Source organism: Podarcis vaucheri, assembly GCF_965113315.1.
Source record: "Podarcis vaucheri genome assembly, chromosome: 13".
In the NCBI taxonomy this organism is placed as follows: domain Eukaryota; kingdom Metazoa; phylum Chordata; class Lepidosauria; order Squamata; family Lacertidae; genus Podarcis; species Podarcis vaucheri.
In genome coordinates, this window is record NC_138751.1 from 35,405,722 (window position 1) to 35,425,639 (window position 19,918).

General features: G+C 46.6%; 1 protein-coding gene across 1 annotated transcript; it reads right to left on the reverse strand.

Moving 5' to 3' along the window:
* Positions 1 to 6,656: 6,656 nt before the first annotated feature.
* PHB1 (prohibitin 1) lies at positions 6,657 to 18,481 on the reverse strand. Its single transcript, XM_082194526.1, has 7 exons — positions 18,356 to 18,481; positions 17,236 to 17,369; positions 14,884 to 15,045; positions 12,816 to 12,958; positions 11,443 to 11,559; positions 9,045 to 9,140; positions 6,657 to 7,678 (listed from the first exon to the last, which is right to left on the reverse strand). Exons 2-7 carry the CDS (start codon positions 17,321 to 17,323, stop codon positions 7,466 to 7,468), a joined length of 819 nt encoding a protein of 272 aa, XP_082050652.1. The 5' UTR covers positions 17,324 to 17,369; positions 18,356 to 18,481; the 3' UTR covers positions 6,657 to 7,465.
* Between the last annotated feature and the right edge of the window lie 1,437 nt (positions 18,482 to 19,918).

Genomic DNA, 19,918 nt, shown 5'->3' on the forward strand with positions numbered 1-19,918 from the left:
GTAAAAAACCACTATTTCTGTGGAAGGTTTTAATAAATGCTACAGCTGCTGATGGTGGTTGGAAAGTGTGGGAAGGCACGGAGGTACTTCAGAGTCCGTGCACTGAGAATGCACGCTCTTCAGTTAATTTTTGCGAAGGTGGATCAATGTTTTAGGAATTTTGTTAATAAAAATTATTTATTTATTTATACCCCGCTGTTTTCCCTGACAGGAACTCAAGACGGCTTACAGATAGACATAAAAGCAACCAAAAGCATGGGGGGGGGGGGAAAATAATTAAAACAACAACAATAATTAAACATTGATATGAGTTAAAGTGCTCTCTCTTTCTTGTCAAAGTCCTTTACATTTCAGAATTAGAGATAAGGTCCAGCTATTTGGAATATACACAGTTGTTATAAGAACTTTAAGGTCTTAGGTATATAATAAATGTTCATAAATGTGCCAGGCAGGCACGTACAGTCATACCTCAGGTTACAGATGCTTCGGGTTGTGTGATTTTGGGTTGCGCACCACGCCGAACCCAGAAGTACCGGGACGGATTACTTCTGGGTTTCGGCGCATGCGCAGAAGCGCTAAATCGCACTTTGTGCAGAAGCGCCTAATCGCAACCCACGCGTGTGCAGACACGGTGCTGCGGGTTGTGGGCGCTGCGGGTTGCGAACGTGCTTCCCACACATTTGCAACCTGAGCGTCTACTGTATATGAGTGTGTGAACCTCGTGTCTGGAGCAGCGCAGAGGGACAGTCCTGAAACCATTTTGACTCCCAAGCTGAACAAGTGTTTCTCTGCAAGGAGGTGAAAAAAACCTTCCCATTGTCTCAGGAATTAAGTAATTACCAAAGGAATGGCCAGACTACCAGAAAAGGCAATCAAATAAGGCATTGTCAGATAACCTGGCAGACAGGAAAAACAACAACATTCAAATTTCTGTTGTAGACTGCTTTTCTGTGATGTAGGTATGATGTATGGAGGAGTGGTCTTGAGCTTCAGGGCAGGGAATTTCAAAATGGCTATATAAGGCCTTGCACGCCATTGTTCGAGGTCGTCGTCCTCTCTCCTACATGTGGGGGAGCACCATGTTGCAACAGTCAATAAATATCAGGCTTACTACCGTAGTTGCTTTGCTTCTCAATATTCTCTGGTTGGTCTCTGTTATTTTCTCCTACCGAGAGAGAACCTACAAAAGGACTCTATATGGGCTCTTGGGTACCTCATAAGGGAAACGGAGCAGTCTTTTTACTTATATCACAATGAAGTCAGAAAAGCAGCAGTGGTTGCTACCCGTGAGGGAAAAACAAATCCAATTTACACTTTGGAAATTAATGACGAGAATGCCCATTGCCACTGGAAACAATGGGAGCTATCCGAAGGCCCCTGGGAAATAATGAGCTCTCCAAATGACCTTTTTTATATGACTGCTCCACGGAAGTAAAGTTCTTGGTTTGTGCGCAGAAAAAAACCCCAGGTTCAGTCTCCAGCACTGCCGGGTAACTAGGGAAATAATCCTGTCTGCAATTCTGAATAATCACTGCGGGTGAGCATAGATGACTGTTAGCTAGATAGGCCACTATCTTCTACTCAGTGCAAGGCAGCATCCTAAGCTCCCATAAGAAAGAGCTGCCGTTGTTTCCAGTGGGCATTCTTGTCATTCATTTTAGTCCAGGCATAGGCAAACTCGGCCCTCCAAATGTTTTGGGACTACAACTCCTATCATCCCTATTAACAGCACCAGTGGTCAGGGATGATGGGATTTGTAGTCCCAAAACATCTGGAGGGCCGAGTTTGCCTATGCCTGTTTTAGTCTATCCCAACATAAATACCAGGATTGTTAGGGTTAGCGGACCTAGAAACCAAGGGAAAAGCAGCTTTGGAAAATACAGTGTTACCCCGCAAGACGAATGCCTCGCAAGACGGAAAACCCACAAGACGAAAGGGTTTTCTGTTTTGGAGGCGCTTCGCAAGACGAATTTCCCTATGGGCTTGCTTCGCAAGACGAAAGCCCATAGGGAAATCTCCGGGGACCTGTTTTAAATTGCTGGCGGTCGGGAGCAAAGACTTTCGCCCACAGCCGGCCTTCAGAAGAGGTCCTGGACCTCTTCTGAAGGCCGGTGGGGGGCAAAAGTCTTTGCTCCCCCCCCCGCCTGCCTTCCCGGGACAGCGGAGACTTCTCTGCTGTCCTGGGCGATCTTAAAATGCTGGCGGGCGGGAGTGAAGTGTTCGCTGCCGACCCCCAGCATTTTAAAATCTCCCCGGGACAGCGGAGGCTTCGCTCCCGCCCGCCAGCATTTTAAAATCGCCCGGGACAGCAGGGGCTTTTAAAATGCTGGCGGTCGGCAGCAAAGCCCTCCTGTCCCCGGAGCTTGCGGGGCGGGAGGTGGGAAGAAGGGCTTTTTTTCCCCACCGCTAGCCTTCAGAACAGCCTTCTGAAGGCTGGCAGTGGGAAGAGAAGCCCTTGTTCCCCCTCCTCCAGCCTTCAGATGAGGTCGGGGGACAGACTGTCCCCGGACCTGGTCTGAAGGCGGTTTCCCTAGGAACGCATTAATTGATTTTCAATGCATTCCTATGGGAAACTGTGCTTCGCAAGACGAAAAACTCGCAAGAAGAAAAAACTTGCGGAACGAATTAATTTCGTCTTGCGAGGCACCACTGTAGAAGGTAGAAATGTATGCAGCATACGAACGATGCTTTATTGAGGGTAGTTGGGTGGTGGTTGACGCTTTTCTAGTCTGTCTTTTAGTCTCCCCCTTTTTATTATTCTTTCCATGAACAGTGACTGGGTGTGTCTCAAGAACCATGATGCCAAAGTGTTACCCAAATCAGTGCATTTTTTTTAAATGGCTGAGTCCTCAAATGTAGACCAAAACATCCTCAGGAACCAACAGGTAGAGGGGCATCTAACAATAGACAAAAATTGTTCCATGACATCAGGAACCATCATTACAACTTTGATTTAAGGTATCTTCAGTGGCAGATTATGCATGTGCACAAACAACCCTTGCTGGCTGAATTCCATATGTGGAAACCTTTTGACTGAGTAGACTTGGTGTTGACCTACATATGGCATAACAAAGGTATTTGTATATACTTGTTTGATATTTAAGCAGGATTTTATATAATCATTATCATCGCCAGCTTCATCTTTTTAGTGAACAAACTTCAGTGACTAATAACACAAATATAAAAAAGACAAATGGGTCAGGGCAGGCTGTGGGAAAAGGGGTTGTGCTGTCCCTTCCTGAGCATTGATGGATGTATTCATAGTCAGTATGGTGTCGTGTTAGTGTGTCAGATTAGGATTTAAGAGATTGGTGTACAAATCCCCTTTCATTCATGAAGCTCTTTGGGCAACTTTGAGCCAATCATCGTTGACTGAATTATCTCAGGGCTTTTTTTTCAGCCAGAACTTGCCAGAACTCAGTTCCGGCACCTTCCAGGTGGGCACCGTTGCCATTATAAGAGAACAAGGGAGGCATTCATAGCGAGTTCTGGCACCTTTTTTTTCTAGAAAAATAGCACTGGTTATTATGAAGATAAAGTGGAGAGGGGAACCACATGTACTACCTTGAGTTCCTTGGAGGAAAAGTGGAATGTAAACAAAACAGCAAAAATATTTTGGAAATGTTTACCTCTCATATAATCCCTTTTGCTCTCTCCTGGCCCCCATATTGGTATTGAATACTGTCAACAATAATTAAGTACTATCTTTTTTTATTCTTACTTGGGATACCTGCCACAAACCCTGGAGAGCCAGTGCCAGATTTGATGAAGCGAAGGGCCATGGGGGCCCAAAGGACCAACCAGTTGTTGACCTTTTTTTAGGATTGAAAAGTTGTTGAGCTTTTTCTATGATTTTACCCCAAAGTTGTTGGGCTTTTTTTAAGATTGAAGTTGTTGAACTTTTTAAAAGGTTTTTTTAGGGGTGGAGTTGTTTGTTGAGCTTCTTTTAGGATTGAAGCTGTTGAGGTTTTTTTAGGATTTTACCCCAGGAAATAAACTGCTACAAGGACCGGATTAAACCAACCAGCGGGCCGGATCAGGCCCCTGAAGCGGACTTTGGACATGCCTGCCATAGGCCATTCTGGATGGGACTGGCAGGAGTTGTAAACCAATACCCCTGGAGACCACCAAGTTGGCTATGCCTGGACAACACTGGACTAGATGGTAAAAGAATATCTGACCTGGTATACGACTGCTTTCTGTGTTCCCCAGAGAGCAGATCATGGTGAGGTTGGTACGCAGACGTTCTCCACCCGCTGCATCCAAAAGCACATTCTAATCTGCCTCGCAGCTTCTAAATTTGCAGGTGAAGAAACACTCTCACACCACCTGCGCGTTGGCATGAGAGTGGGATCGTTGATTCTTGGAAGACAAGTATATGCGGCAACGTACGGCAAGAACTGAAGCTTGGAGCAGCTGCCAAGTGAAACCGCAGGGAGGATATGGAAGGGAGATTATCTGTTGGGATTGCAGCCAGGATGCCTGGGGAGAAAAATGCCATGAGAAATATTCCGAAGGCTAGGGAGCATCTATGTGGAAAGCAGATTAGGCATCTTCAGTCTCCAGTGCCAACAGGGAAATCACGGTCCCGATTAAGATCTGCAGCTGAGGGGCAGGCGTGTCGCGCTGTGTGTTGGCAAATGGCTGCGGTATGCGAACAGGTGTGGGTTTGTTACGCAGTTTCCTTTCTTTCTCTGCCCAGGTGACATGTCCTTTCATGTGAAAATGGAGATCAAAGGTGGGGGCACTGTAGGCAGCCAAAAACAGCCTTGTGAAAACAAGCACTGCAAAATTGACCATGCAACACTTTGAACATACGTTTCCACTTACAAGGCAGACTTGAGGAGGCCCTTGGGCAAAGTGTGTTTCGGTGAGTCATCTCTTCCGTCAGTGAGCCCTGGCTGCGGTGGCAAAGCAGGGCTGGACAGCTAACTCTAGCCATCACATTAATTTCCCATAATGCCCCAGAACAATGCTAGGCCCAGGGCATTGTGGGAAATTTAAAGAGTGGCTAGATCCAGCTGCTGCGTGCTGCTCTGAGTGCCAGCCCAGAATGTAACATTGGCCTGTGGCAGGAATCATCTGTTGACTCTGCCAGTGAACAGCACCTAGCTTCAATTACCTTACTGCCCTTGTTCTTAATACTATGCAAACTTCTCAATTTATTGCCTAGCCATGTCTCAAAAAACATTGGGCAGGACATCTTTTTCTTCCAGTGGTCTTAACATATGCATCGAATGTTAGTTCTCCTCAGAGTAGACTCACTGAAATGAAGAGGACTAAGCTAGGCCCAAATATTTCAAGGGGTTTACTCTGAGGAGAACGTAGTTGGATATTGTCAGGGCTGCCTCAGGTCTCAGCTCACAAAAGACCAACGCCAAGCTCTTCTTATATACAAGGATGTTTATTGCAGTTCATTATCGGTTCCACAACCGAGGCGCGCAGCCCCGCGTCTCTTAGCCTAGACGTTTGAAGTCCCCTCTGAATCAGTCCCACCCCTACACCAGCTTAAGAGGCTTGTGCTAGACCACCTCTTCCTGTCTTTCCTTTTCCGCAGGGTCTTTCTGCCCCCCTGGGTTCCTTCCCTCCTGCTCTCTCCTGAAGCGGATTCCTCAGATGCCTGTTCCCCCCTCCTTCGTGCTTTGGGGCCAGGCTCCTCCTCCGAGCTCTCTCCATTTCCGCGCGCCTCCACATTTGAACTTGGCGCGCGTTCGCTACCCCTGACCTTCCTCTTGACACTTACACTACTCCCTGTACTACTCTCCACCTCTTCCGGCAGGACGTCCTGCCCCGATCTCCTTCCCCTGTCTCCATCCTGCTCCGCTCCGTGTGTCACACTGGGAACTCCACTCTCTTCACTTCGTTCCTGCTGGGAAGCCGGCCCCGATCTCCCACTCCTACTCGGGGTTTCCCTGCTGCTTCCCTGCTCCTGGCAGGTCCCCCCTGTGACCCCCCTTGGCCTGACTAGGGGCGCCCCCTTCTGGGAATCCTCCGATTCACTTGAGAGACTCATGGAAGACCTCAAGTCATTGTCATCCTCTTCCTCACTGTCCTGGGATTCTTCCCCATCGCTCTCCGTCTCCCCCCTCACCTGTGCCTCTGTCTCTGAACCCCTGACAGATATAATTTAAAGAAATCTGCTTCTGTGGAAATATGAGGCCTATGAACGAAACACATTTAGAAACTAAGCATTAATTTGATAGGCATCTTTCCCAGAATCTGATTCACTATGTCCCAGGCATGTGTCAATCACACAATTCAAATGCAGGTTAACATTCAAATGAACACTAAATTTAGTAACTGGGCAGTGGGTGGGTGGGGTAGCAATCCTGTTTTTTTGCTAACCTTAAACACTGGCAGAACCAGCTGTAAGATTTTAGAGGCTTTTCTGGGACTACTTGAGTGCAAGACAGTCAACACGGCACCTTCCAAATGTTGTTGGACTACAACTGCCACCATCCCCAATCACTGACCATCCTGGCTGAGGGTTAATGGGAGTTGTAGTCCCAATCTGCCATCCACACACAACACTTTTTTCGCTAGATTTTCCTCCCCACCTCTGACGGAAAATGCAAATTGTGAAAAGCAAACACAACCATAAATTTTGGTAACACTGTCAACGTGCTAAATACAAACCACGCAGTTAAGAAGGGGCATTTTATTTGTTCATTTATTGAAGGTTGGTTAGTACAATTTCATATTTTGCAATATGTTAAAGTGAACATCTTTTAATTAAAAGAGCCCCAATAACACACACATGAATGCAGCCTATCAGTGGAATAAGTACCCCTCTTAAAGCTGGGCCTTGAGACATGTGGAATAGATGCTTGCTGCCTAAAAAGTCAGCCTTTTTCTGCACAAGGTCAGATACAAGCTACAGAGAAGAGAAAGAGCTGTCTCCAAGAACTGTAATTCCACATATGGGAACATTATAATCTCAGATCTATACAGAACTGAAACTATATCAGGTGTTTTAGATCTGCGCTGTTGCAGTCTGAAGCATTACTGCAGAACCAGAAATTAGGGAGAAATAAACCAGGAAGAGGAGCTGATATGTTACCTGTATGACACTAGATCTGGCAGGAAAGAAGGTGGGGCAAGGGGAAAAAACCCTTCTCTTTTCCATAAACAGCAGCAAACCAAAGTTGGCCTAGTTCCGATTACACAGACCGCAGGCTGCTATGGCAAGGTCTTACCAAAACAAAAGGCTTTCCCAGTGGACAAAAACAAACACCCCCCACTCCTTTACAGCTTTTATTCCAAGCACTGATCTGCTAAAAATTATATTCTAGAGTGGGAAAGGGAGATTGCCTTAATTAGATCGAGGGATTTTACATCCATTTGATTTCCTGCTATCTGTCAACCCCCAGATGGGGAAATCTCAGTGATTATATACTTATGACACATCTGTTAAGTTTCAAGGGAATAGTAGAAAAAAACATGAGGATGGGGAGAGTCAGGACACTCATTGTGGTAGCTGGAGCAACACTGACTGTCCTGAGGGCAGGTAGGTGATGTTGCGGGAGCGCGAGAGCTGGTAAGCGATGTCTTCGGCTGCCTCAAGTTTGCGCAGCTCAATGAGGCCGTCGCCCACTGAAGACAGTGACGTGGCGATGAGCTCAGCTGCCTTCGAATCCCCCTCAGCTGAGATTATAGCGGCTTTCTTTTGCTGCTCTGCCTGTGAAGGGGACCGGGTTGGGGTGGGGGGAGAGATAAGATACAGACAGTGAACTTTGGCCAAAGAGCAGTGCTGATAAACAGGTCATGTGCCCCCAATAATAATGAACTCAGGTGGCGCATGCCGACAGAAGTGTAACCAAAAACAGGCATCTGAGAAAACCAGAGTAGCAGCAGTTATCTGCAGACTTGCATGCGCAGATACACTCAGTGATGGCTCATCATGCTCAGTAGCCATAGGAGTGTCAGAAAAAGAGACCAGGCTCCAATTGCTGACCTAGGCTAGGCAGTGTCAAGCAAGTCATCATCTTTCACAGCCCAGCCTATTTTACAGGACAGTCAATGAGATAAATGAAAAGTGCCAGTTTAAAGGTAAAGGGGACCCGTGACCATTAGGTCCAGTCCTGGCTGACTCTGGGGTTGCGGCGCTCATCTCGCTTTATTGGCCGAGGGAGCCGGCGTACAGCTTCCAGGTCATGTGGCCAGCATGACTAAGCCGCTTCTGGCGAACCAGAGCAGCGCACAGAAACACTGTTTACTTTCCTGCCAGAGCAGTACCTATTTATCTACTTGCACTTTGACATGCTTTTGAACTGCTAGGTTGGCAGGAGCAGGGACTGAGCAACGGGAGCTCACCCCGTCGCGGGGATTTGAACAGCCGACCTTCTGATCGGCAAGTCGTGGGCTCTGTGGTTTAACCCACAGCGCCACCTGTGTCCCTGTCAATGAGATAAATGAAAAGGGCCAGTTTAGGTGGTTTCAAAAAACGAGTTAAGACAAATTCATGGAGTCTTCCAAGGCTTCAATCCGAGCCCAATTGAGGTCAGTAGGACTTAGTTTTGAGTAAACATGCTTAGGATCGCACTGTAAGTCGGTTACAGTGGCTATGGGTCATGCCAGGTGCAAGCAGCCTCCAGATTTCAGAGGCAGTTCCACTTGCTGAAGAGCAAAAACAGGATCTGGCGGTTGCTTTCTTCTCCTGCTTGTAGGTTTCCCAGAGAACATCTGGCTGATACTGCAGAAAATAGGATGACTCTGGTCTGATCCCAGAGGATTCTGATGTCTCTTATGCAGGGGTGGGGAACCCACGACCCTCCAAATCCTTTTTCACTCCCAACTCTCATCAGCTCCAGACAATGGCCAGGCTTGATGGCATTTGTAGTCCAACAACATCTGGAGGGCCACAGATTCCCCAAAGCTGCTCTAAAGCATTTGCAACACAGAAACGGTGCATTGGAAGGGATGGGTTCTGCAGAACATGATGCAAGTGGAACACTGAATGAGGTGAAAAAACCCCACCTCGGTTGTTGCATTGGCAAGAAACAACAACAGATGTTGAGGCCAGCTGGCAAGCTCAACGTCCTCACCTTTTCCACGATGAATCTGGCTCTCTCTGCTTCTTGCTGTGCAACTTGCTTCATTTCTACTGCCTCCGTGAACTCCTTTCCGAATGTCAGATGTGTCTAAGAGGGAAGAATAAATGCACGTGCTCAAAAAACATTTCTTTATTGTCTTACTTCCAAACAGATTCCCAGGGCAGGAGATGTACAAGAGGACAGAGGCTTAATTGAAACATAATATAACACAAAGTATTTACAAAGACGACCAAGGGATTATAGAAATTTAAAATGACTGGGTAAATAAAAATATGCCTTAACCCGGTGCTGAAAAGATGGTAAAGTAGGCACCAAATCTAGAGAAACATGATCAGTCCCAAAAGGAGGTAAGGTCCACAGCTTATATGCAGGTTTCATTTAAGCACCACTGGCTTAACATATGTATTGCATTGGCTGCTGTTTTCTTTTAATTGATTAGGTTAGCAACATCTACAGACTTGGTACTTTACAAACAGGTTTGACAGGTCTCTGCTGCCCCAAAAGACTTACAGTCTAGAAAAGAAAGGGAAAAAAACAGAGGCAAACGACATAAGGAAAACAACAGAGGAAGGTGGGGTGATGAAGGGGGTAGGGAAGGAAATTAGGGGAAGAATATGTGATTATTTCAGTTCTATGCACTTTCAGTTAGCTATATTAGGGTACTGGGATTAGGAGGCTGTTCCAAAGTAGGAATGGGCAATCTAGGTGTTGCTGGACCCATCAACTTCATCAGCCTTATCAGTGACTGCGATGCAAAGCCAAATCTCAAAATTCAGTTCAATTGAGCATTTTTTCCTATTGGATGCTGTGTGTGTTTCTCCCTGTTCTACTTGCTATTGGATGTTGCATGTTGTTTAAGCAATCTTGTTAAATTTGTAGTATTGAAATACGAGGGTGGAGGTTTGTATGTTGTTATATTTTTGTTTTGCTGTGCTATTATGAAATTTGTTATTTTTTTTGCTTTGCAAAAAACTGATTTTTTTTTGCATTTGTTAGACATGCACGCCTGTTTCTTTGTTGTAAGCGGTTTTGAGCATTATATTTTAGTGGGAAAGTGGCATACAAATAAAATAAAAATTTATTACAAAGCTCTTCAGTATGTTATTCACAACTTTCCCCTCTTCTCCTTTTCTTGGAATCATAGGACTGCCGCATCCCTGTTGTTGGTGGCTGGCTGAGTTCTTGCATTCTTACAGGCAAAGAGCACTGCAAAGCCAGAGAAATAGAGTATACCATATTCTAGAACAGAGCTTTCCAAACTTTTCATGTTGGTGGCACACTTTTTAGACATGCATCATTTCGTGACACAGTAATTCAGTTTTGCTAGCAAACAGGAGGTCAAACTAACCCCTTTCCAGCATGGGGTGTGTTCGTGTGATACACCTACACACCGCAGCTGACACACTAATGTGTTGTGACACAGTTTTGAAAGCTCTGTTCTAGAATATCCTGGCTCTCAATTGTGAAGGTTCCTAAGCATTTGGTGATAACAGCTTTGGAGTGTGGACAGAGACGTCACTGAAGGACTTGAGAATTTTGCGTTGCTTTTGTTTGAACCTCGATAGCCTCCCAAACCTCTCACTGCATCCAGCAGAGGCAGCTTGCTCACTTCTCCCAATTGTACTTTGAGCATCCCTTTGATGGGGAACCCTTGACCTGTCAGATAGTTAAGACTCCTACTCCCATCAGCCCCTAGCAGCACTACAAATGGTTGGGTATGATGGGAATTGCAGTCCAACAACATCTGAAGGCCCATAGGCCCACTTTAAGGATCAAAACACAACCTCGGCCTGAATTTTGCAAACCGGCTGCGGTAGCTGACCAAAATCACAATCGAGACCTTACTATTGGTTTGCGGTATTGGGAGGGCTAACCATGGCCTTAAGGTTTGCATGCCCGGCAGGTGAAAAACAAAATCACTAACCTATTTAACTCTGGAGAAAATAAGAGACGAACCTAACACATATTTTTTTTCAGCAGTAAATATTCCCCCGATCCAAATCTTCTGCTTCCTCTGCCATGAATTTTTTTTCACTGCAGATTTTGTGGTGCAGAGAATGGAATTTGAAGGGTCCAGTCCCTAAAGTCAGAGTGGGAAACCTGTGATCCTCCAGAACAGGCATAGGCAAACTCAGCCCTCCGGATGTTTTCGGACTACAACTCCCATCATCCGTGGCCACTGGTCCTGTTAGCTGGGGATGATGGGAGTTGTAGTCTCAAAACATCTGGAGGGCTGAGTTTGCCTATGTCTGCTCCAGAATTTGCTGGATTAGAACCAGTGACTGCTGGCCACACTGGCTGGGGATGATAGGAGCGGGAGTCCAGCGAGGTCTAGAGGGCCACAAGCTTCCTTTCCCTGCTGTAAACCAAACTAGAAGGTAGCTCTTACCAAGGAAACATCATCTAGGATGAGGCCAAAAGTTGCCGCTCTTTCCGTGAGGTCTTCGCTCACTTGCCTAGAAACGAGTTCTCTCTGCGTGATCAACTCACCAGCATCAAAGCGAGCCTAAAAAGGAGACAAGCAATGATAAATGCGGAAGTAAACCAAAGAGCTTTCGTTAAAGCTGCAAGCCCTTGTTACAACATAGCCCTAAGGAGCCTGCAAGGGACGCTGCTGGATGTGGATTGCCAAGTCAGCATCCTCTGATCCAGGCAAATGCATGGACACACCTTCCCAGCTCTTTCCCTCCATTACTCTGAGACATTATCCAATACCACTTTAGTTAAGGTAAAAAAAAAAAAAAAAGGTAAAGGACCCCTGGACGGTTAAGTCCAGACTACGGTGTTGCAGCACTCATCTCGCTTTCAGGCCGAGGGAGCCGGCATTTGTCCACAGACAGCTTTCCGGGTCATGTGGCCAGCATGACTAAACCGCTTCTGGCTCAACGGGACACCCTGAGGGAAGCCAGAGTGCACGGAAACACCGTTTACCTTCCCGCTGCAGTGGTATCTGTTTATCTACTTGCACTGGTATGCTTTCAAACTGCTAGGTAGGCAGGAGCTGGGACAGAGCAATGGGAGCTCACCCCGTCACAGGGATCCAAACTGTCGACCTTCTGATCGGCAAGCCCGAAAGGCTCAGTGGTTCAGATCACAGTGCCACCCTTTACCACTTTAGTTAGCACCGAGGCTAGACATGACACTGTTTATGCTATTGAAAATTATTAAAAAGAAAAGCAGTGGGAAGAGGTGATCTAGATCAGAACTGCAGAAGTGGCACAGGGTAAAAGCCCCTCTGCCCACATCAGGGTTTGTATCAGGCCAGCCACGCCTACCATTTATTATTTTATTTTTTATTATTATTACTATTATTATTGTTGTTGTTGTTATTAGAGTTTATATAATGCCCTATACCTGGAGGTCTCAAGGCGGTTTAACCCTCTCACATCTAGCTTGGCCCTTGGTTAGTATTTAAAAGGATCAATCCTAATGGAAAACTATGTGACCCAAAGTGTGCTGCTGGTTTCCATGTACCCCTTAAGATCTCTCCTTTGGCTTTCTAATACAACCGCTCCCCTTTTCCTTCCTTCAAAGGATGAGAAAAGAGGAACACAAGGCCCAAAGATAGGGGAGGGGCAGCTGAAGCCCTCCAGCTCTTGTGGGACTCTAACTCCCATAAGCCCGCCAGCATAATCAACAGTCAAGGATGATGGGAGCTGCAGTCCAAGGTTCCCCAGCCCTGCCATTTAGGGCTCCAGTATTAATGGAGCCAGAGGCTTCCAATGAAAAGAGGAATATCACCCGCTGTTCCTTGGTCCTTACCACCACAGATTTGAGGATCTCAGTCGTGATGGAAGGCAGCACCCGCTCATCATAATCCTCGCCGATCGTGGTGAAAATCCGGGGGAGCTGCATGGTCACCGGCCTGAACAAGATCCTTAGTGTGATGTTCACGTTCTGTAGATCTACCGGGGGAAGGCAGCAGGGAGAGGGGCAGAGCAGGAACAAGTCTCAGCAACTGCTAAAGGTTAAAAGCTGGATTGGCGGCGGCGGCACAAATTCCACCACTACTGCTTTAGGGGTTCGCAGGGGGGACCCGCAACAAAATGTTGCTGGCATCGAGTGTTGCTGTGCAGGATTCCGGACACTCAACTTTGTCCCCCACTCCCAGTTTTCAGTTCCTGCCCCCTCCCTAAAGCAACCGCTGCTCAGAGTCCAATATCCTGCTCAGAACACTCACTGCTCAGTGAGCTCTTGGGAAGAGAGGATTCTAAAGGTTTTATGTACTTCTGCAAACCTTGGGGCTCCCCACAAACTTGCTAATGCCACCCCCACTTTGGATATATAAGCAGCAGCACTGAGATGGCTATGATCGTTGTTGTCGGCATCCGTCCGTCTTGAGAGACAATGGAGCACACCTCCGGGGGTGAAGTCAAACCGCTGTGTCAGCAGCAGCAAAGTGAGCTCCCTGGTGTACAAGCCAGGGCATTGCATACAAAGTTCTTCGGCTGCCCAGAAGCCTTGCTGATGTGGTCCAAAGGAAAGCAGAGCAATATGTTTGGCACCAGCTTGGCTGCAGTTGCTGCCGGAAGGAGCAGTACAAGGTGCCATTCAACCATCTTAGGGACTCCAAATTTGTGTAGGGTTTACTCCTTAGCCTTTTCTACTCCTGAAGATGTCCCTCAAAGGCAGCGGTGGTTTAAGATCAGAGTTTTCCTTTTCCTAGATGGGCTGCCCACCCAGGTTGACAAGCCCCATCTGCCCCTCACTTCCATCTACGGCATGTGCAGAAACTGCCTTCTTGATTGTTGGATCCACTACAGTGGTACCTCAGGTTACATACGCTTCAGGTTACAGACTCCGTTAACCCAGAAATAGTGCTTCAGGTTAAGAACTTTGCTTCAGGGTGAGAACAGAAATTGTGCTCTGGCGGCGCGGCAGCAGCAGGAGGCCCCATTAGCTAAAGTGGTGCTTCAGATTAAGAACAGTTTCAGGTTAAGAACAGACCTCCGGAACGAATTAAGTACTTAACCTGAGGTACTACTGTATTGGTTTTGTTCGCTCAATCTGCTGGAGCTTGTCTTCACATGCAGGGGAAGTCCCTAGCTCCCTGAGGGTTTGAGACCCACCGACCACCCACACGTGGTTCAGCTGGCCAGTCGAAGCCATTCTCGGGGAGTGGCTGCTATTGCATGTTGGCATCTTCTAGGAGTCCTGGGTGAGAGCTGGGTACAAGGACAAGCTGGACAAACCACCCTGGGAGGAGTATGACATGTCCCCTACCAGAGGTATTAGGTAAAGGTAAAGGGACCCCTGACCGTTAGGTCCAGTCGCGGGTGACTCTGGGGTTGCAGCGCTCATCCCGCTTTATTGGCCGAGGGAGCCGGCGCACAGCTTCCGGGTCATGTGGCCAGCATGACTAAGCCACTTCTAGCAAACCAGAGCAGCACAAGGAAATGCCGATTACCTTCCCGCCAGAGCGGTACCTATCTACTTGCACTCTGACATGCTTTCGAACTGCTAGGTTGGAAGGAGCTGGGACCGAGCAACACGTTGCGGGGATTCGAACTGCCGACCTTCCGATCAGCAAGCCCTAGGATTGGTGGTTTAGACCACAGCGCCACCTGCGTCCCACCCCTCCCCTAGCACCCCATACACCCCTTGCTATGACTACGTGCAACATTATGGGAAAGGACATATTCAAATGGATGTCTTCTTTCTCAATTTTAAAGCAGCCTTTATAGCTGCTGCTAAAAAAATGATGCATTTGGGGTCAGAAGCTGGTATGTAATTAGGGCAGCTTGCCTTTGTGTTTAGTTTCTCGTTACCCAGACCCAACTTCCGACTCCCGAGTCCAGAGGATAAAAAACTGCATCCACCCACTGCTCACCTTTGCTGCCAGTGATAACAGGAACGTTACGTGGGCGTGAGCGGCAGTCGAAGATGATTGGCTTCTGCACCCAGGGAATGAGAAAATGGGTCCCTTCTCCCACCACTATGTCCTGGACGCCTCGGAATCGGTCAAAGATGACAGCCCTGTGGCCTGCGTCAACTAGAGAAGAGAGAAACAGCTCAGCGACATTGCACTCAAAACACAAAGAAGAAATATTGAATGATTATGTGACGATCGCTATGCCCAGATTCTAGGTAAACCTGGATTCATTTACACGTTCTTCTGGAGGCTTTTTTTTTTTGGGGGGGGGGACACATGACATAGGTGAATGGGGCCAGAGGCAAAACTGGGAAGTTCAATAAATGAATTTTACATTTGCGCCATCCACACTCCTGAAAAACCATTTTAGAAAACCATTAAGAAAAATCAGTTGAACAGCACATGTTCAAATCCCCAAACACTTACCAATACACCCCCCTACTCCCCATTTGTCCTACTCCCTTGGTGGACTGGTCTTTCTTTTTCTTCGACCTCACCGGTGCATTCTTAAAGGGACACTGTATTAAAGAATACAAATGGGCCTGAAGAATGGAAGCCCCTTTCAGATTATTTAAAGAAATTTTACAACATGAAGAATCCGCAAACAGGTTTTGAGTTATGAGCAAAAGAAAGGATTAGAAACTATTGTGCTTGGAGGACTATGATAAAAAGAGTGTGGAGTGTGGATAGGGTGCAGCAAAGGGGTTGAAAAGGAAAAATGGTTGGGAAGTCAAAAATAGAAAAGTAATTTCTTTTTTAAAGGTATTGGAATTTTATGCAATTTCAGAAATTTAATAAAAATACACACACACACACATTACAAATGGGCCAAACAGGTCCTGCAGCAAGTTGTTTTGTGGAGTGCTTGATTTAGAGCAGGGATTTGATTTAAATCAAATCAATGTAAATCATGATTTAAATCACTAGTCTGTAAGACTTGATTTAACTCATTTTTTTTTTAACAGAAAGACTCATTCTTGCTGGTATAATCTTAATATTTACAACCAGATGAAGGTTTCATTTTTGGAATAATAAATTTTCAGGGTAGTTTTTACAGTTATATCAAAAATTAATGATTTGGTTATACTATTGAAAATACGTAGACAGATAACTTATTAAACCTCACAATAATTTCATAATTAACTGTTTATATTTGCACAACTTTTCTGCTGTACTTTATTGGAAGGAGAAAAATAATCATTAACAATTTAAACAATTTATTTAACTAAAACAGTAACAATGTAGCATATATATCCATGTTTGCTAACTGATGTGGTTTTTTTTAAACAAGAACAACCTTAGACTGAGTTTTAGCACACATGAAAAACTTGAAACAAATCCTTATTTCCTGATGAATAGCCTTTGGACTATAATGTAACTTAAATAGAAAACTATCTTTAGAAATATTTTTCCTCCAAAAGCATTTTATTTTTTAAAAAATAAAATAATCTGATCTAATTTTTTAAAAAAATTGATTTTAAAAAAATAATCATTGATTTTTATCCACCCTGATTTAGAGTTCCGCCAGTCATGCCCCCTTCCAAGGTATGTCATTCCATTCACCAAGCCATCAATGTTCTATGCACATTGAGCATGCTCAGTCCCCAAATATATTTTTGTACTTCTGCAGGCCTTGGCGTTTGTCCAAGCCACCCACTTTGGTGAGATAAGGGCTGGTGCTCAGAGAACGAGTTTGCCCTTTAAATAGGACTAAATAAGCACATTCCTCCTTCTCCCCACTACAAAATTACAGAACCAGGTGAAGCCAACAGCACTGGCCTAAGTTGGATGAACTCAACGGCTACCAAAGCACAAGTGATCTATAAGAAAGATAGGGAATTAGGCTTGTTGCAGCCAAAGCATTTGGGACTGTCTCCTATCGCACCAGTAGACCAGGGGTAGCCAACGTGGTGGTTCCTTCTCGATCTTTCTGGACTACAACTCCATCAGCCCTGGCCATTCCCTCTGTTGGCTGGGGCTGACGGGAGCCAGAATCCAACAATAACTGGAGGGCGCCATTTTAGCTACCGCTGCTGTAGACCATATTCAGGAGAAATACTGTAACTGTATATTCACTGCTGTGCTTTGTTTTTATTTTACGACTGCAGCACCTATAGAGGTGAGGATCCAGACCCTCATATTTTTTATAAAAATCACTGCTACATAGCCTGTGGGAAAGGATAGAATCCTGTAGACTCCCATCTTATTCCACAGGAATAAGATGTGTGGTTTGTTTTGGGCTGAAGAATTCCAGATAAACAAAAATAGTCATGCAACAGCTCAGTGTTATGGAAGAAAAGGCCTCCTCACCGTTATAAAGAGCAGAGTTGACGACTCCGCCGGCAACGGCCAGCCCCAGGCCAAGTTTGCCGATTGTCTCAAAGATCTTGGTAGCCATCGGTGTCGGCTCAAATCCGCCTCCTGTGTTGCCGAAAAAGTCACACCTACTCAAACATAAAGGAAAGATGCAGCAGCATTAGACAACTCAGTCAGCGAAACAGCTTCCTAAAAGATACCATTGCAGGGGGTTGGACTTGACCACCAGGGTGGTTCCATCTCTCCAATCCTATGATTCTAAGCCCCCCAGCCCCCCTCCCCAGCTTGCAATGCACTCCAAGGCATCTGGAACACAGTTTGAAGCTTCCTGTGCTTTTTCTACACTCGTCTCTTACCTCAACCCCATATTTCCCCCTTCTCAGGGACCACTGCCTTTCCCAGTCTTGCATTACCCGCCACCTTCTCCCCCCAACCCCCACCCTCTCTCACCATCACTATATTCTACCGCTGCATACTTTTTAATTTTACCAATCATGAGAGCTCTGCTGCTGCAGCACGAGACTCCTTAATCTCAGGGTTGTGGGTTCGAGACCAGCGTTGGGCAAAAGATTCCTGCACTGCAGGGGTTGGACTGAATGAAGCTCTACAATTCTATGACATATACTGCACATCCTTTTCCTGCTCAAAACCCCAAAAAGGTGGAGGGCAGGGGAATCGCCGCCTTTCACTTAACTTTAGGCAAAAGCATTCCTCTTCTCCCAAGCCTAGGAACAACCAAGGGCCTTTTTAACTGTGTGTGTTTGGGGAGGGTGTTTGTGAATTATTATTATTAAAATTATGCTATATATTTTCGTATTTTCTATTGTAAACCGCCCTGTGATCTTCGGGTGAAGGGCGCCATAGATATAAAATAATGATAATGATAATAAGAATATTCTCAGCACCGTTCTCCCTTTCCTACTTTACCTCGTTACTTTATGTCACTAATTAACCTCCACGCTCTCCCAGCTCCGTTTCCCTATCTTCCCCTCCCCTTTCTCTTCCTTTTCTGCAGCCGCTGGCGTGCCAAGCACCGTTTGCCAACCCTCCCGGGGCTCCGGGGCGCGAAGGGCGCAGCAGCCAAGGCCCTTCGCCTCCCGCGCTCGACTCTCACCTCGCAGCGCAGCGCTGACCTCCGCGTGAATGCCTAGCCGAGCCACCTGGTCCTTGTCGCTCGAGGCATGACGCAAAACCCGCGCGACCGCGAAGCGTCCCGCGATTGGCTCCCGCCTAAAAGGGCCGCGACGCCTGACGGGATCGGTAGTTCCCCAGCCCACCCGCTGCGCCGTTCGCAGGGCGCTTAACGGCAGGGCCTTCCCTTGGAAGGCGTGAGAACTACAGATCCCGAAGGGCACCGCGGCACCACCGCCTCCTACTTTCGCCTTTGGGGCAGCGCAAGGGGATCCTGGGAGTTGTTGTCCGCTGTATTTGGTGCTCGTTCCCACCTGTAAGCACCAAGGGCAGGAGGCAGCGGTGCCAGTGCGGGAGGGGAAAAACAAGCGCCCCCACCCCACCCATTGCTGGACACCTGTCCATATACGTTACGTTACGTTACCATCACGTTATCGATATCGATATCGTTACCGGCGATATTGATATCGTTATCAATACCGGAAGCATCGCGATATAGATATCGATACTAACGATATCATTATCGTTATCGCCACTGGCGGTATCGATATTATCGGATCCTCCGATATTTTTACCGTCTATATCGTTATCTTCGATTTCGATATTGTTACCGTCGATATATCGAGATCATCGTTAGCTGGCTGTTTTGGCTTCCTCTTTAGCCCCACGCAACCTCTCCTTGCCGGGAGAGGCTGCGCAGGGCTAAAGAAGCCATATGGAACAAGCCTGCATTTGCTCCATAGGACGCACACACATTTCCCCTCAATTTTTGGAGAGGAAAAACTGTGTCCAATAGAGCGAAAAATACGGTACATCAAACTATATAATATTTCCTTAAAAAGTCCAAAAAGGTCTTCCATTCTTCAAAAAAACCCGACACCCCACCATCATCATTATGTTGTTGTTTAGTCGTTTAGTCGTGTCTGACTCTTAGTGACCCCCTTCCCCTGAAGATCACAGGGCGGTTCGCAGCATAACAATACAATCGGAGAACACAAAATACATACTAAAAACAAGAACAGAACATATCCGACAACTATGGAAGATCTGTTGCCTCTGCCAGTGCTGCCTCTACAGCAGCCTTTTGGTGAATAGGAAGACTGCTGTTCTCTCCCCTCCCCTAGTGAGGAAATGGTGGGGGCTGCCCTGTGGGGCCATAGCTGTCAACTTTTTCCTTTTCTTGCAAGGAATCCTATTCAGAATAAGGGAATATCCCTTACAAAAAGGAAAACATTGACAGCTATGTGTGGGGGTCTCCAGGGGTCTGCAGCCAGCCGGCGTGGACTTAAACTGGGGTTAACAGATGGGCAACCGACAAACCCAGCCCGATGCAGTCAATGATGTGGAACCATTGTAGTACTTTTCTGCTATTAGAGGAGAGCAACCAAACACACCCATGTCATTGTCAACCATTAAAGCTACTGGCAGCCTCCCACCATATCTGATGTTGCCACCAGTACTGATGTGGGAAAGGGACCTCCGATCCTTTTGCTTCGCAGAGGCCCCCTATTACAGTGGTATCTTGGGTTAAGAACTTAATTCGTTC

Coding starts and splice junctions, on each gene's coding strand:
- PHB1 (XM_082194526.1), bottom strand. CDS start 17,323: ATGGCTACCAAGATCTTTGAGACAATCGGCAAACTTGGCCTGGGGCTG. Junction 15,046..17,235: donor CAACTCTGCTCTTTATAACG/GTGAGGAGGCCT, acceptor TCTCTTCTCTAG/TTGACGCAGGCCACAGGGCT. Junction 9,141..11,442: donor TCCTAGATGATGTTTCCTTG/GTAAGAGCTACC, acceptor CTTCCCTCTTAG/ACACATCTGACATTCGGAAA.